The sequence below is a fragment of the Martes martes genome, assembly GCF_963455335.1.
Source record: "Martes martes genome assembly, chromosome: 10".
Taxonomy (NCBI): Eukaryota; Metazoa; Chordata; class Mammalia; order Carnivora; family Mustelidae; genus Martes; species Martes martes.
The window spans coordinates 49,397,340-49,412,676 of record NC_137898.1 but is presented as its reverse complement, the minus strand read 5'-3'; the positions used below and the strand labels follow the sequence as shown (position 1 = coordinate 49,412,676).

The window sequence follows — 15,337 nt, the reverse complement described above, 5'->3', positions numbered from 1 at the left end:
CCCATAGCCACCCCACAGCAGAAAAGGGCCTAAGGAGGCCTCTTGCTTGGGAGATGTCCTCACCCTTGGAGAGACGGCTCATTCATCCTTCGCCTTCTCATTGTGTAAAAGGGGAGAGGCCAGCAGGCCTGGGTGGAGCAAGGTGGGGTGCATGGGTGGGCTAGTCAAGCTGTTCTGGTGTTAGCCACTGGGGGATGGGAGCGCTCGTGGGCATCCATTCCATGGTCACAAGCAAGGGAACAAGGAGCTGTGAGAAGTGGGAGCTGAGCCCCTTCCCGTATCCCTCATAATAGACAATCATCTTTAAAACTATGCTGCCAGGGGGCACCTGGGTGTCTCAGACATTAAGTGTCTGCCTTCGGCTCAGGTCATGATCCCGGGGCCTGGGATGGAGACCCACATTGGGCCCCTTGCTCCGCGGGAAGACTGCTTCTCTCTCTCTTACTCCCCCTGCTAGTGTTCCCTCTCTTGTTGTCTCCCTCTCTGTCAAATGAATAAATAAATAAAAATCTTTAAAAAAATAAAATAAAACTATGCTGCCTATTTGTTTCCATCTTCTGATGTCTTTTCCTCCCTTCACACCCATGGAACAATTAGAGTCAAGTGATTCATAAGCACTGCCCTTCAGAAAGCTCTGAAATTTGCCTCATAGCAGCATTCCTACACTTCTTACTACATGAGAAAATGAAAAAGAAACTTCACTTATTGAGATTAAATATATTTCAATTATCTGATATGTTTCAGCTTTAATTGATAACAAAACACAAATTGCCCATCTGAACTTCTCATTACAGCAACTGATTCATTGGAAAATTTACTACCTGACACCCAAGAAAGCACTAAAGAGAACACAGGCCCAGTGACTCTATGATCCTGTGACCCAGCGGTCTGGTTTCTAAAATCATGCATTATCCAAAGCACATCCATTTTAATCATCCTATCAAGAGCGCTGGTTTTAAAGCCATCTCAGTACCTGGTCTCTAAGTCTGGAGAATATTATGGAGACGTTGTACGTAGGCATGACAGGCCCTGAAATTCACACCAAGGGAAAGAGGTAGCTGGTAGTGGGTGGAGAAGGGGGGACAGGATGGGGGCCTCCAATGAGTGTTTGGGGGGCCACCTGGGGCTTTGCTAAGGCCAGACAGAGCAGGGAGCAGGGCATCCAGCAAAGAGGACAGACTTTCAGAAGCTCTGTTGTTGTCACCATGTTACACACCCACTACCAGCCCCACCATTGAACCACTGTGACCTTCACCATCACCAACACCATCGACACCTGCGCCCTCCCCCTGCCCCAACCACTGCTAAGACAACACAAACTATCTTCCAGGCAGATGCCAAGGAACATCACAAACTGAACGGACACTTCCCAGAAAAGAGTCCCTGGGAAGGTTCACCATGTACATGGTGGGAGTGGAGGTCAGGACTATTTGCCTTACGCTGCAATAGAACACTAGAGGAGACAGTGCCCAGCCAGTAAGGAGAAGCTTGGGGACCAAGCCCCTCCAGGATGCAAAGAGGGCACGCCTATGGAGGGAACCTTCCAGAGCGGTGACCCTCAAGGACCTTCCATCTCTGAAGCAACATCTCAGAGAAGGAGAAGTGGCGGAGAGCCATAAGAAAATGAGAACCACCCTGGGAGGCTGAGCCCAAGGGAAGCTGGACACTCACCATTACTGCTGTTGTCATCTACCAGGATGATCTCCTTGAGCAGGTGTGGGGGCGTGCGTTCGATGGCTGAGTGGATGGAGCGTAGCAGCACGGACAGCGCTTCGTTGACGAAGATGAACACGATGCTCACCTCTGGCAGGCTATCAGGGAAGGAGAGGTTGCGGCACCTAGAAACAACAGCCAGGCTCTTAGATCTGTCAGGGACTTGGGTGGGGTCTCCCCAGGAACTGGCCCACCCCAGGTCTTGGCTCTAGCTTTGCTGGAGGGCAAGAGTCCAGACTCTTCCCCGGGCCTCTGATGTGATACATAAGACAAGCCCTCAGTGTGCAACAGACAGGCTCACACCATTAAAACTGGTGGGAACCACCAGAGAGTCTGAATTTGTCACTGATGATCCCAGCTGAACAGTTGTACAATTAGCACCAAGGGCAGTACCTGGAATCCATTAAGTGGTCACTGAGTATTTACTGGAAGAAAGACTCAGTATTTCTTAACCCACTAGGATAGAAATGCAAGCAAAGGGAAGTGTTCATCTTTTCAAAATGGCAGTCAACATCTAGGTGAGGGCAGATCTTTGGTGATCTGGCCTCAGGAGAGAAATACGTGTCCTTCCAGAGACTTTGACTTCTGGAGGCCACTCTGCCTCACTCCAGAAGGCATATGTGCTCTCCTACTTCTCATTCATCACCAGGATCCAACCTCCAGAACCAGGCTGAACATAGAGCCAGAGTCTCCACATGAATGAGGGATGGAAGGACAAATCCAACCGCATTTCACAGATGAGGGCACTAAGGCTGAGAGATACTGAGTCCCCATCTTGAATCAGCTTCCAAGACAGAAACCCAACTCTGGCCTCTGATACCTATACCAGGGTTCTTCCTTCCAGGAAAAATGGTTGCTGGAGAGATTGCCTTTAACTGTCCCGTTTCCCCCCTAACTCTTCTAAAACCCTGAAGTCATCGGAAGTCTCTTACCCAAAGGACTTGAGCAAACTTTAAGTGAGCTCTACATCCAATGTGGTGCTTGAACTCATGACCCTGAGGTCAAGAGTCAAGTGCTCTACTGACGGGGCCAGCCAGGCACCCAGGACTTGAGCAAACTTTAAAGTCTGCATGCTCTTCTCCGTGGGAAGAGGAAGGCATGACGACTGCAAGCATTGCCTTAGTGGGCAGGAAACCATGGCTGGTGCCCTGCTCTGGCTGAAAGGAACCATCCTTCCAGAAGGCATTGCCTCCCATCTTCAGGACAGTTGAATGAAAGCAAAGAGCAGAAATTATAGGCCGTGGGCTCAGAGAGGAGGCTGTCCACTCCCACCACTGGCCACGGATGGCTCCAGGGGCTCAGAGCTGGTGACCACGTTGTGTGGCTCCAAAGTGGGAGGTGCAGCCAGGTCAGAACACGCAATAATGAGCTTAATAGCACAGAGTTTCTGCTTGTCAGCAATTAAAGGGCTGCAGGATAGGAATGGGCCTGTTCTTCCTTAATGAGGAAGGCTGCAGGATAACCAGCGCTGAGCAATTTGGAGAAATCACCGTGGGGCCCCAGCCTGCTTAAGAGCAGGAGATTAATAAACTAAAATCACTGTCTCTATGGTTACCAGAAATTTACAGAAACTTCTTCCATTCTATTTCCAGCTCTCCTTCTCTTTCGCTAAAGAGGGGTGGGGGAAGGGGAGGAGTTGAACCTTTTCCCAAATCTGCCTCATTCTTAACAATTTTAATAAAACCACCAGGTTAGCAGATTGGTGTGGAAGGCATTCATTCTTGTATATAATGGAATAAATATTTATTGAGCTTCTTCCATGGGGTACTACTGTAGGCAGGGTGTGGATGAAACACCTGTCTTTACTGCACTTAGACTTTGACAGGGGAAAGAGCAAACATGGAAGCAAAAAAAAAAAAAAAAGATACAATCTCATAGGAGTACTGAGATGAAAAGTAACACTGGGTAGGAGGACAGGATGATGCCTTGGCAGCTGTTCTGGAAGGAGTGGTCAGGGAAGGGCTCTGGGGGGAGGATTTAGTCAGAAACTTAAATAGCATGAAAAAGCAAGCCGTGCAAAGGCCCGGTGGGGCTGAGGGAACAGCGCTGTGTTGAGAGAGGAAACAACAGGGGAAAGTGGCTCACATAAGTGCAGTGATGGGGTAAAGGGGATGGGGAGGTGGAGAGAGGGACTTAATGGAGGAGAAAGACTGGAAGGATTCTTTAAGCTCATTAGACCATTCCCCAAAATTTTTGTTGTTGTCTTGAGTGTGATTTTTATAAGAGCCATGAGAAAGTTAGTAGTTAGCAGTCAATTCCTCTGACTAGTGCTTACTTATGTCTACCAAGACCAGCAGCTGGCCTTTCCTTAGGCATGAAAACTGACAGAAGCATTCACATAAGACCTGGTCACTAATTGCATTTTAAAAATAATACTATATATGGTCAAACTGCTGGCACATGACCTTTATTTTTATTTTATTTTAATAAAGTATAGTGAACAGCTCCCAATAAGGTCAGTACAGGGGTACATGTTCGCTGTCCTTCCCACCAGCAGGGAAGACGGTGCCCCTTTGTCTGGAAGCATTTCTCCACGGTTCTTCGGGTCCTCAAAGCCCTGCTAACTAGAGCTCCAGATTGTTGATGGGTACTTTCCAGAGCTGGGGGTTAACTGTCTTCCTCTACTCCCCTCCCTCCCTTCTTCCTTCTGAACATAACCACTCCTCCTCCCCATCCCAAGGAGACCAAGTTTAATCTCTCCCAGTATCGTCATGCCCACCCCAATGGTTTGAACCCGCAGGGTCTGGGGGGCGACTTCTGTTGGTCTTTCCCTAAGCAGAATGGAAATGTTATATCTGTTTTGTAAGCTAAACTCTGCTGATCACCATTTCTGCGTAAAGACTCTTTCAAACACAAGGTTTTTATATGCAACTGCTTTGGAACATAACAGAACACCTAGAGTCGTGTATGGCATTGGTATGTGCTTGTGTCTGTCCCCCTCTATTATAATGCAGTCCCCCGACAGCAGGGGCTTAATTTTGCTACTGTGCTCTTCCCCTTAAACCAGAGTCTGGCACACAGTAGGTTGTTGGAATTCAATGAAACTCACAGGGCTATTGATCTTATGGAAGGCCTAAATTTCATATGCATGTCACTGACCCCAGCATGATCCTTTTTTTCTGCAAACCTCCTCCCTGCATCAGAGAGTCAGGGCCTCTCTCCACCTGTGGGTCCTTCCTCCCCTGAATTTATAGCCCCAGTTCCTCACGCTTATCTTGGGCGGCTCTCTGATTCTTGGTACTGTAATTAGGTGGTCCCTCTGGGCCAAATGTCCTGACCTGACCTCCTTAAATCCTTCTTTCCTTCCTTCCTTCCCTCCCCTTCACTCCTGGGAGCTGCTCATGGTCCTCCCAGCAATAACTGTGCCACCCTGGCCTCTCTCTCCCCACACTGTGAGGCCCCCTTCGGTTTATGGGAACCCAACCTCAATATGGGTGTGGCCAAGCAGAGGTTAAAGGGTGGGACAAGAGCTCCGCCCCAACTTGCGCATGACCCTGGGGAGACCACTGTACCTCTCTCCAAGTCAGAAGGGAGGCAGAAGAAATGACCACTCAGTCGTCTTTCCTTTCAAAAATTCTATAAAATTTGGGGTCTTCTATTTCTCACAGGGTGAAAACAAGACCCTTCAGTAAAGACTTGGTTTGTACAACTGTCCTCCCTCCCACACAGCATCCGGTCACCACCAAGTGCCACTACACACGTCCCCTTACTGTCCTTCGGATTACGCAAGGTGACCACGTGTCCCGGTTTGCCCATGACTTTCCTGGTTTCAGCACTGAAAGTCCCAAGTGAAGCAGGACAGTCGGTCACCTTATAAGTAGACCACAACATCCCCAGCCTTGTTGAGGGGAGGGACAGAGCTTGCTCCGGGCTGCATACCCGTGCCCAGCACAGTGGCTGGCCAACAGCAGGGACTCGGTCAGTCCCTGCTGAATATATTGGTTCTATCTTCTGCTGAATACATCAGCACTGCCTTCTCTAAGGTCCCAGCACACACACGTCGACACACTGAAGCAGAACTTGCAGTGCAGGAGAAAGGAGGCAAAAAGAAGGGGAGGACAGCCTGTCAGGCGAGATGTCCACATACGTGCTGGTCACACTCACCATCGTCACTGCTGAACACTGAACTCAGGGCAGGAGCCTGCCTGCCACAGAGCAGCTCAAGGCTTTCACAGGGAAAACGCATTCAAGAAGCCCCTTGGAAGAGAATTGTTCCAGACCCCCGCCCGGCACTTCTGCTCCAGAGCCCAGCCAATTGCTTTGCTCATCAACCCCCACTGCAGCCCCCCTCCCCACCCCGAGAGCTTTGCCTCTGTATTCACACCCCTGAGATGTCCTCCCCCAGCACTTCTATCCTCCAGGGTCCAGGATCTGGCCCCCACACCCTCTGCTCCCAGCACCCTGCTCCCCACCTGCTCTGGGGGTCTGCCTCTGTGCTCCCTGTTCCCTGCTCACCTCCCTAGGAAGGCCCAGAGGATGGGAGGGTCACACAGGCCTAACTGGCCTTCCCCTACTGATGCTTCTGGGGAAAGCCTGACTGTATAGGACCAGTTCCTTACTCATTTTGCAAAGAGGCATATTCTCCTATAAAATTAAGCCATAAAAGTTCCCTTTTTACTTTTATTCTTGTTCAAAGTCGAGCCATTTTCCACTAGAGACAAAAACAAGGCATTTTTGAGAGGGGAGTACTACGGCTGTCTAATAAGCTGGAATTGATGGTCATGATAAACTCAGCTTTATCGATCTCTCACATAGAAGGTGATGCGGGATGGGAGCCGCTATGCAGAGAGGCCTCTCAGCGGAGCTCCCCGAGATGGTTTTGATCTGCTTATAAAGCACATTTATATCAAGAGCTTCAGTGCCACTGTTGTGTGTGAGAGGCAGGGAAGCAGTGGCCAAGTAATCGAGGCCAACCCCGGCTCCCAGCGGCCGGATACCGCCCTGGGCAGCGGCCAGAAGCCTCCGTGTGGCATCGGCGGATTCTCGCATCCTTATGACCGTGACAAGTCTACAAGCTCCCAGTAGTCAGGGTGATAACTCATGGGGAGGCTGCTTGACCGGGGGTAGGAGGAGTGGGTAGACCTCTTCCAGGATGAAGATCAAAGTCAAATGTGAGCTGAGGCTTCCTGCCAGTGCAGGGGTCCCCAGATCCAACTATGCCAGGGTGCTCAGAGCCGGGACAGGGCCTTCCTGGACCAAGCAGCAGCACAGCAGGAAGATGACACGCCCAGATCCCCTGACTGTCCCCAGCCCCTCTTTCTTCCCAGCCTTCTCCCAGGAGGCCCTCCCCTGCAGTGGTGGTCAGAACATAAGGGTTCAGGGACACAATTAACTACCTAGAACGTAAACCCTGGGACAGAGCCTGGTCCCCGGGTCAGCACTGCCCTCCTGGTCCTTCAAGACTGTGAGTGTCCTCACCCTAGCCTTCCTCCTCCTACCTGCACCCACAGGACTTGCTTACTCCTCCTCTGACCTCACTTAGGTGCACTGCTGGCTTCTTCTAGAACTTTCCAGGTAAAACAGGCTCCCAGGCTTGCCTGCATCCAGTCTGCTGGACTTAATGAAACCCACGGATGAGGGCAATGAGGAGCTTTTCATTGAGCATGAGGATAGTCAAGGTTTTTACTCCCTCTGGCTGGCATCTCTGTTTCCATGATGTCTACAGCTAAGGGACTGCGTGGTGCCTGCTACCCCTACTGCCCACAGACCCCATACAGAATATTGAGAAATTATAATAGTAAGAATTTCCATTTTCTGAGTGCTCATGATTTGCCATATACCATGCTAAGAGATATATGGATATTTTTACTTCTCCCCACCTTTTATTCCTTCCTACAATCCTGTAGGGCAAACACCATTATCCCCGTTTTATAGATGAGGAAAATAGGGCTAAGACAGTAAGTTATTTTCCAGGGCTTAAACCTGGGCTCATTTGTCTCCAAAGCCTGTACTCGGAATCCCTGCTAAACTGGGTCTGTATCTTCCTTCCCACTCTCACCCAGAGATGCGTCCGGCAAAACAATGGTGTTGTGACAAGCCAGAGACCTGGTGGGGCTGGGGGGCAAAAGAGATGTCACTCTGGGCTGCTAACTCTGATGAAAGATGGAAAGGATGCCGTGTGCCCGATGTGTGCAAGGACCATAAAGTACTGTCGGGCACCTGAAGCCTGAAGCTCCTCCTGGTGCATTGTTCTCATTGGGATAAACAATCCTAGCGACTCCTCGTGTAAAGCGGTCTGGGTCTTCTGTCCCGTGGCCTCATCATGTGCCTACCACTGGGGGACCAGAGACGGATTCCTGAGCTCCACGTAGCTACCAACAGCCTGGCCATCAGCATACAGGGCAGCCTGGCCCACGAGCAGTGTGTGGTCAGATCTGGCAATAGTGAAGGAAGACCAGAGACACGGCCCAGCCCTCTCCTGGGGGAAGGTTGAACGTGAGATACCCCAGAAGGCAGGAAAGGAGTCTGGGGCAGCAGCAATGATGGGGTTGGAACAGGACAGGTTAGGGAGCTGGAGATGCAGACAGTCACCATTAGAGACAGCGCTCTAACACGTGAGTCGGAAGGATGCCCCCCCTCTTCCAAACCTGAACACGTGGCTTCCGGTTGTGTGATGACGTGACTGGGCGTGAACATCAGCCCACAAAGAACCCCACCGGTCTGTGGTTGCTGAATGAGCTCAGCTCCTTGCTCCGAGAGAGCACACATGAGCCCCAGGAAGGAGAGGCCCGCTGTGATTCCTGGGCTGGAACGGGATCCCCCGTCAGACTCCCACGGCCTCCTTTGGCTCACTTGCACATCACTTTCATGCCATCGCAACATGTTTTTACGTGATTATTGAACAAACACCAGCATCTCCGCTAGCCTCTAAACTACACGAGGTCAAGACCACATCTGATTTACTCACCAGGTATCGCTAGTACCTTGTACCACACTCAGCACAGAGTAGAAACTCAGAAGCCCCGGATGTCTGGCTGAATGAACAAATGAATCAGTCCTTGAATGGCAAACAGGAGAACTAATTCAGGCTCATGAAAGGCCTGTGGGTGGGAATTCCAGCGTGACCCAGCAGAGCAGCCATCACTGAGCCGAACAGTCACTCGCTGACAGAACCCTGGATGATTTCCTCACACGAACAGAGCTGCCGTAAAAATCATTACAAACTTGGTGCCTGAGAACAACACAAATGCATTATTTTATGAGGAAGGTACAAAGGGACTTGGTAACGTGCAGGAGGTCAAGCAGTTTGTAAATGAGAGCCCGGGCCTTGCAACCCAAGTTTTAAACATTGCTCTGCAATCTACACAGAAGCTTCATCCGTTTGCCTTGTCATCCGGTTTCTCTTACCCTCCCATACGCCAGCACGGTACACGGAGCCAGGGTGGGGATATCCAGAGGCTTCGGGGGCCTGGCGAGATGCCACATCTGGCTCAGCTGTGGAAGAGATGGCAGACATCTAAGAACTGGGAGCTTTAACTGTCTGCAAGGCGAGGCAAACACGCCCGTCTGATCAGAAACCACAGATAGGTAAACTACTCAGTAGATGGGATCATCAAAGTGTCCGGCTTTCATCCAGAGGGAGAACTTCTACAAATATCTTTCAGGTGATTATACCAATTGAGAGAAAGGATCTGCTATATCAAATGTCGATTGTAAGTAGGACAAGAGGGAATAGAGTCATTTGAAATGTAAACACCCGACAGGAAGCAGGGAAACCATTTGTTCCTAAAACATCTTACTAGAAATCCACGGGAAATGGAATCCCTGGGGCTACATGGACAGCGGCCCAGGGAACAAGCCACGTCAGGGACTGAGAGTCTCTGTGTGGCGAGTTTGTGGGTGAGCAGATCAGGACCGTGGTAAGGAGAAAGTGCGGTGGGGGGAGGTGGGCCCCGGGTCAGGAAAAAGAGGATGGGGCATCTTTGCTCTCCATCAGACCTGGCTCCGGCCTCCTCCCCAGAACTCTGGGGTTGGGGAGAAATCCCTCTATTTGACCCGCCTGGCCCACCTCTCCCCTAGTGCCAGTGTCGATGGCCTGTCCCATGTGGCTTCTTGTCCACACAGCAGTCCTCTGTGTACTTAAAGTCATGGTCATGTCCCCCCAAGCCATCCCTTTTACAGATCCAAGACCCAGATGATACATGTAACAAAAAGTTAAATAGCAGTTCCTCTATGTCAGGCAGTGTTCTAAATATTACCATCGCTAATTTGTACATAGGAAAATCAAGGCATAGAGAGGCTGGGGAACGAGCTGGAGCTGAACCAGCTCGCACCAGTACTCCATACTATAAGCAGAAACTGCATCTGTTTGTCATGTTCCCCACTTTCTCTCTTGGCTCCTTCTCCTCTGAATATACTCCTTTCTCTCTATCCCTTAAAATCCAATTCTGCACTTGTCATCTGAGTGGCAAAATAGACAAAACTATCACCTCCCCCTGTAAAGATATTATATTTCTATTAATATAGTGCAAGATTATATTATCTTTAAGAACAGCCCACATGATACTCTTGGCCCATAACAAGCTTCACATTAAGAACTGTTTTCCCTCAAGGGCTTTAGGAAAGGAGTTTGACCCCACCCCCATGGTTCACATTTTCAATGCAATAGCAGAATCACTACTAAGGTTTCCCCCCTTTGTTTGGAGGATGCTGTCATGGAGGATACATCTACAGATCTCTGGATCGTCTCCATAGAGCCACGATCCCAAACCAGAAAAGGTCATCTGGGCCAGGGAGGGCAAGGGTGACAAGGCAGTGTCCTAAAGACACAAGACCCAACTCAACATACTTGCTCTGCCACATACCGCCTGTGGGAACTTAAGTTTCTCAACTTGACAATTACTCAGTATTCTTTTATAGGAAACAGGAATAATAACGACCTCCAAGAGACGTGAGGATGAAGTGAAATTAGAAAATACACATTAAGCAGTCGGCCCAGCATGGGGCAAACAGTAAGTGAGCCTGTGGCGGGTCTTAGTCAAAATCATTAGCCCCTAGGTAGCAACTCCCACATGGTCCAGCGATCAGGATCCCAGCTGCTCCCCCTAGAACCATCCCCTTTGTCCCCCGGGGCCAGGTGCGTAATTTTGGGGGCCCAGGGCAATGGGAAAAGATGGTGGTATTCACAAATTATTCCGAGTTTTAACCCAGTGACAGCAGAGCATTGAAACCAAGCACAGGGCCTCTCCAGCTTCCCCAGGATCCTGTGCGACAGGCTGCACACTGCGGGAGTTTCCTAACACTAATACTGCTGCTGCAAGAAAGCACTACACACCTGGTGGCTTAGAGCCACACATACTTATTATCCTGCCGTTCTGGGGGTCAGAAGTCTGACGCAGGCCTCACGTGGCGAAAATCACAGTGTTGGCAGCACTGCGTTCCTTTCTTGAGGCTCACGGTGATCATCGGTTCTCCTGCGATGTGATTTTAGATACGGTTTCCCCGTATCTAAAGCTTGCCCACATGCCTTGGTTTATGGCTCTTTCCTGTCTTCAAGGCCAACAATGGTTGGTGGAGGGCTGATCCCTCTGCCATCCCGCTGGCCTGACTCTTCTGCCTCTCTCTTCCACTCGTAAGTGCCCTGTGATTACACAAGGCCCATCCCGATAACCCAGGATAATCTCTTTATTTTAAAAGCCACTGAGGAGCAACCTTAATTCCATCTGCAACCTGGATTCTCCTTTGCCATGTACTAGACCATAGTCATAGGTTCCAGGGATTAGAACATGGGTGTCCTTGGGAGACAGTTACTCTGTCTACTCTACATAGCCAGCCAGACCTGCCAGCCCACCAAGTCCAGAGATCTCTGCTATGTGTCTAGAGTCTGCATCCCAAGGACCCTACAGCTCTCCAATCCATTCAGGCAAACCTGTGGCCACACCCCAGTGGTGGCAGCAAACACCCAGTCACCTTGGATGGACTCTAACCTGCTCCTAGGGGGCCTGAGCCCCTGGCTCCAGGCTGCATTCTTTCTCTGCTATAATCTCATTCCAGATCTTTCTGCTTGGATATTCACACAGGACCTCTCTGGTTCAGGAATAGGGCTGGGGTGTGTATATGTGTGTGTGTACATGTGCACGTGCACACACCCGTCCTAGTTGCTCCATCCTGGGGCTGCAGCAAATAGTTTAACCACCTCTCCCCTTAGTCATCCGCCCATGCCTTGGTCTCAAGCTTGAGCCCCCAGTCCCTAGTCAATACAAAAGCCAGCCCACCCTACCCCCTGGGAGGGAGGGACAAGGACCTCTGGCGACACTGGAAAGAAATATGACATGATCACTGACAGACTCAGGAGACTCTGAGGGTCTCCCGGCGAGAGGCAGGAATAGACCCTGCCAAGGCTCTGCCCTGAACTACCTTGGAGGTAGGCCATAGAGTTGCCATGGCAACTTAAAGCCTTGAAGCTTACCACCCGGAACTCCCTTTCCTCCTACCCATACCCAAATGCCCACTAGCGCTCAGGCACTTGTCCCTTACACTTTCTGCAGCTCCTGTTCGGGAATAACAACCACTGCCCAAAGGAAAGAATGAGGCGTGCACCTGTTGTTGTGAAACCATGGGCTCCCATATGCCACCTGCTCGACCTGCTGCCGCTGGCTGGGGGCCTGCCCATACCTTTCTGCCCTGAGCTGGTGAGCGGCTTCAAATGCTCGTGATCCTCCTCCCGCACAATAACAACCCATCTTCTCAGTGGTTCCCCAAAGATGTTGCCTCTATCCTCTCTTTCCATCCTGCAGGCAGAAACCATCCTGATCACTTTCTTACACACTTATGATTCAAAAAAAAAAAAAAAAAGCTTCATCTGCATGCAGTAAAATTCACAGATCTTAAGTGAATTTGATGAGTTTTGACAAACGTAATCCACACCCCAATAACACTTGCTTTTCCCCTCTTCTCTTTTCACCCCTGGTGGGTTATTTGGGAGCCTACAGACAAGGAGGAGGAGGATGGGTCCTCTGTGTGCTCAAGCGCACCGGGAGAGCCACAGGAATGTTTGGAATTCGCATCTGGGGATGGGAGAGAAGGGGCCAAGTCCAGCCAGCCTGAGATGCAGCTTCTCTCCCCCTCAGTCCTGAGGCCTGGATGTCTTTGCAACCTAGAAAGCAAGAAGGCAAATCCCTGCCCAGATCTGGCAAAGGCCTCTCCTGGGGTGACGTCCAGGGGGATCACCAGAGGAAGACATCAATGTCCTTTCTCTCCTGAGTCTTCTCACCTGGGTGATGCTTGCTAAAACAACGAAGGGAGAATGAATGGCATTTTGATTTCCCTCAAAGCCAGCTATCCTAGAGCCTGGAGGAAATCTGTCCTTTCTCTGCACAGACTTAAGAATCCAGAAGGGGCTAATAGAACTGACACGTTTCTGGTTCCTCTGTCCTCCCTTCCCCAGGGGAGGGCCATCATAACTAGTAAAAGGAGGCTCCTTGCAGATATCTCTCCAGATCCTGCCTCCTGTTACAGAGGGCACAGAAGAACAGGGCTTCCATGGGCCATCCAATTCCAGCCCTGACTTACTCCAAACCTACAAGAATGGATCTTCTGCAAGGAGGCCAGGAGATGGTTTGCAAGCTTTCGGATCCCCTGCCCTGCTCTCCCACCCCCTTCCATATGGATTCCCACTACGGTGTAAGCCCCTCGAGGTTTCTCTGTCTGGTGCTTTACTCAGTGCCTGGCATACACCTGGAGCTCAATACATGTTTGTGGGATGAATAAATTAATAAATCCTAGCAAGCAGCTGGATGGACTTTTCTGCTTCTGGTTACGTCTCCTGCTGTGTATAAGGCCCTGGGTGTAGAATGGTCCCTTCAGCCAGATGACAAAAGTGGGTCAGATTGCCTCTTTCGGCACCAAGAAAGGAGACAAAATAAGGAGCCAGCCAGAGATGATGGAAGAGAGCGTGGAGTGGGATTTGGAACACCCATTTCCCAGTCCAGGAATGAAGCCAAGCATCACGTCAGGGTAAGCACTTGGAAGAGCAAACCCAAGAATACAAAGAGCAAAGTGCAAAATCCAAGGACACCTCCGGGAGCAGAAGTCCCCAAGGACACTGAGAATGAAGCAGGATCCACTTGACCAGAATCTTCTGGAGACTGTCCTCAGCATGGTTCTTCGTCTACAGATGCTAGCCACCCCCACCCATCCTGCCTCATATCCTAATATTACCTGCTGCAAAGACATCATCCTCAGCCTTGATAATGGGCCTTACGTTCGCCACAACCGTTTTTCCAGCACTCAGAGACTTTCCCAACTCAGACGAACCAATCGGCCCAGTGCTACATACTGATAAAGCAGTCCCCATCCCCATTAGAGTGCCACCAATGGACACTCCAAGGCAGTAAGCATGGTGGCAGTTACAAACACGAATTCTATTGCCAGACTACCTGGGCTCAAACCCCGGCCCTGCCACTAGCAGTCTTGCGCAGAGGTTATAGTCTCTCCATGCCTCAGTTTCCTCTTTGGTAAAATGGGAACGAGTAATAATACTGTCAGATAATCAGAAATATATACATTGGTCTCTGCCTCTGGTTTCTGCTAATAGTTGGTCTTTGGTCTTTGATCTCAGTTCCTGACATGGAGGTCCTAAAACCCTTGTCATTTCCTGAGTGACAGGAGTGTCTGACACAGAGCTCCTAAGTCCCTTGGAATTTCCTGGGTGATGGGAGCATCTTTGGATCTAATGAGGTGATTCTCGGTGGGCCCTGAATGAAGGCCGGTCACCAGAAAGACCAAGTTATGATTAGAAGTCTGGAACTTTCGGCCTCACGTCCGACTCAGTCCTCTGGACAGAGGAAAGGGGCTGGAAAGTGAGTTTATAATCCATCGTGCCTATATGATGAAGCCTCCATGCAGATCCTCAAAGCATGGGGTTCAGAGTTTCCAGGCTGCTTCCAGGAGGATCCTATACCCCCAGTCCATGGGGACAGAAGTTCCTGTGCCGGGGACCCTCCCAGGCCTCATATATATCTCCTCATCAGACTGTTCATCTATGTCCCGTATTACGTCCTTCGGAATACACCGCTAAGTGTAAGCATTTCCCTGAGTTCTGTGCCACTGCTAGCAAATGACTGAACTCCAGGACAGTTGGTGGGGACCTCCCTTTACAGCCAGACAGAAGCACAGGTGACAACTGAGACTGGTGACCGGCCTCCGGAGAGGGGGTGGTGTCGTGGGACTGAGCCCATAGCTGGCGGGACTGACGCTAACTGCTGGTAGGTAGTGCTAGAACCAAATCGAATTGTAGGGCTGCCAGCTAGGGTCACAGACGTGGCTGGTATGGAAAAGCCCCAGAGAGCTGGGCTCAGAGGGACTGTGAGTAGGACAGTCAAGAACAGTGTGCAATTCCCAGATGAGTCCCTATTCCAGAAGGTTACTGCGAGGCGTCAAATAGTTAACAGAAATCAAGTGCCAAACGTGTCCCAGCAAACATGGCTCAGGCTACAGAAATGTTTGCCAGTGTAATTTGGAACGGGATGATAGTAAAGACTTTGAAAAAATGTTTCCAAAATGAGTGAAACAGGATAAGCTAGGAAGCAATGACCTTGTTACAAGGCAGGAATGTTTTTAGCGAAATTAACAGACAAAGAGAGGCCCTGTTTCAGCTAAGCACACCCTTGTTTTGAGTGGTTCA

At 50.3% G+C, this 15,337-nt stretch overlaps 1 protein-coding gene across 1 annotated transcript in view; it reads right to left on the bottom strand.

The window, feature by feature from the left end:
- GALNT18 (polypeptide N-acetylgalactosaminyltransferase 18) overlaps window positions 1–15,337 on the bottom strand; it is a 341,676-nt gene that overhangs the window by 151,277 nt on the left and 175,062 nt on the right. The window contains exon 3 of the mRNA XM_080816994.1: window positions 1,672–1,838. Coding sequence (XP_080673120.1) covers window positions 1,672–1,838 — 167 coding nt within the window. The remainder of the gene's footprint in view (window positions 1–1,671; window positions 1,839–15,337) is intronic.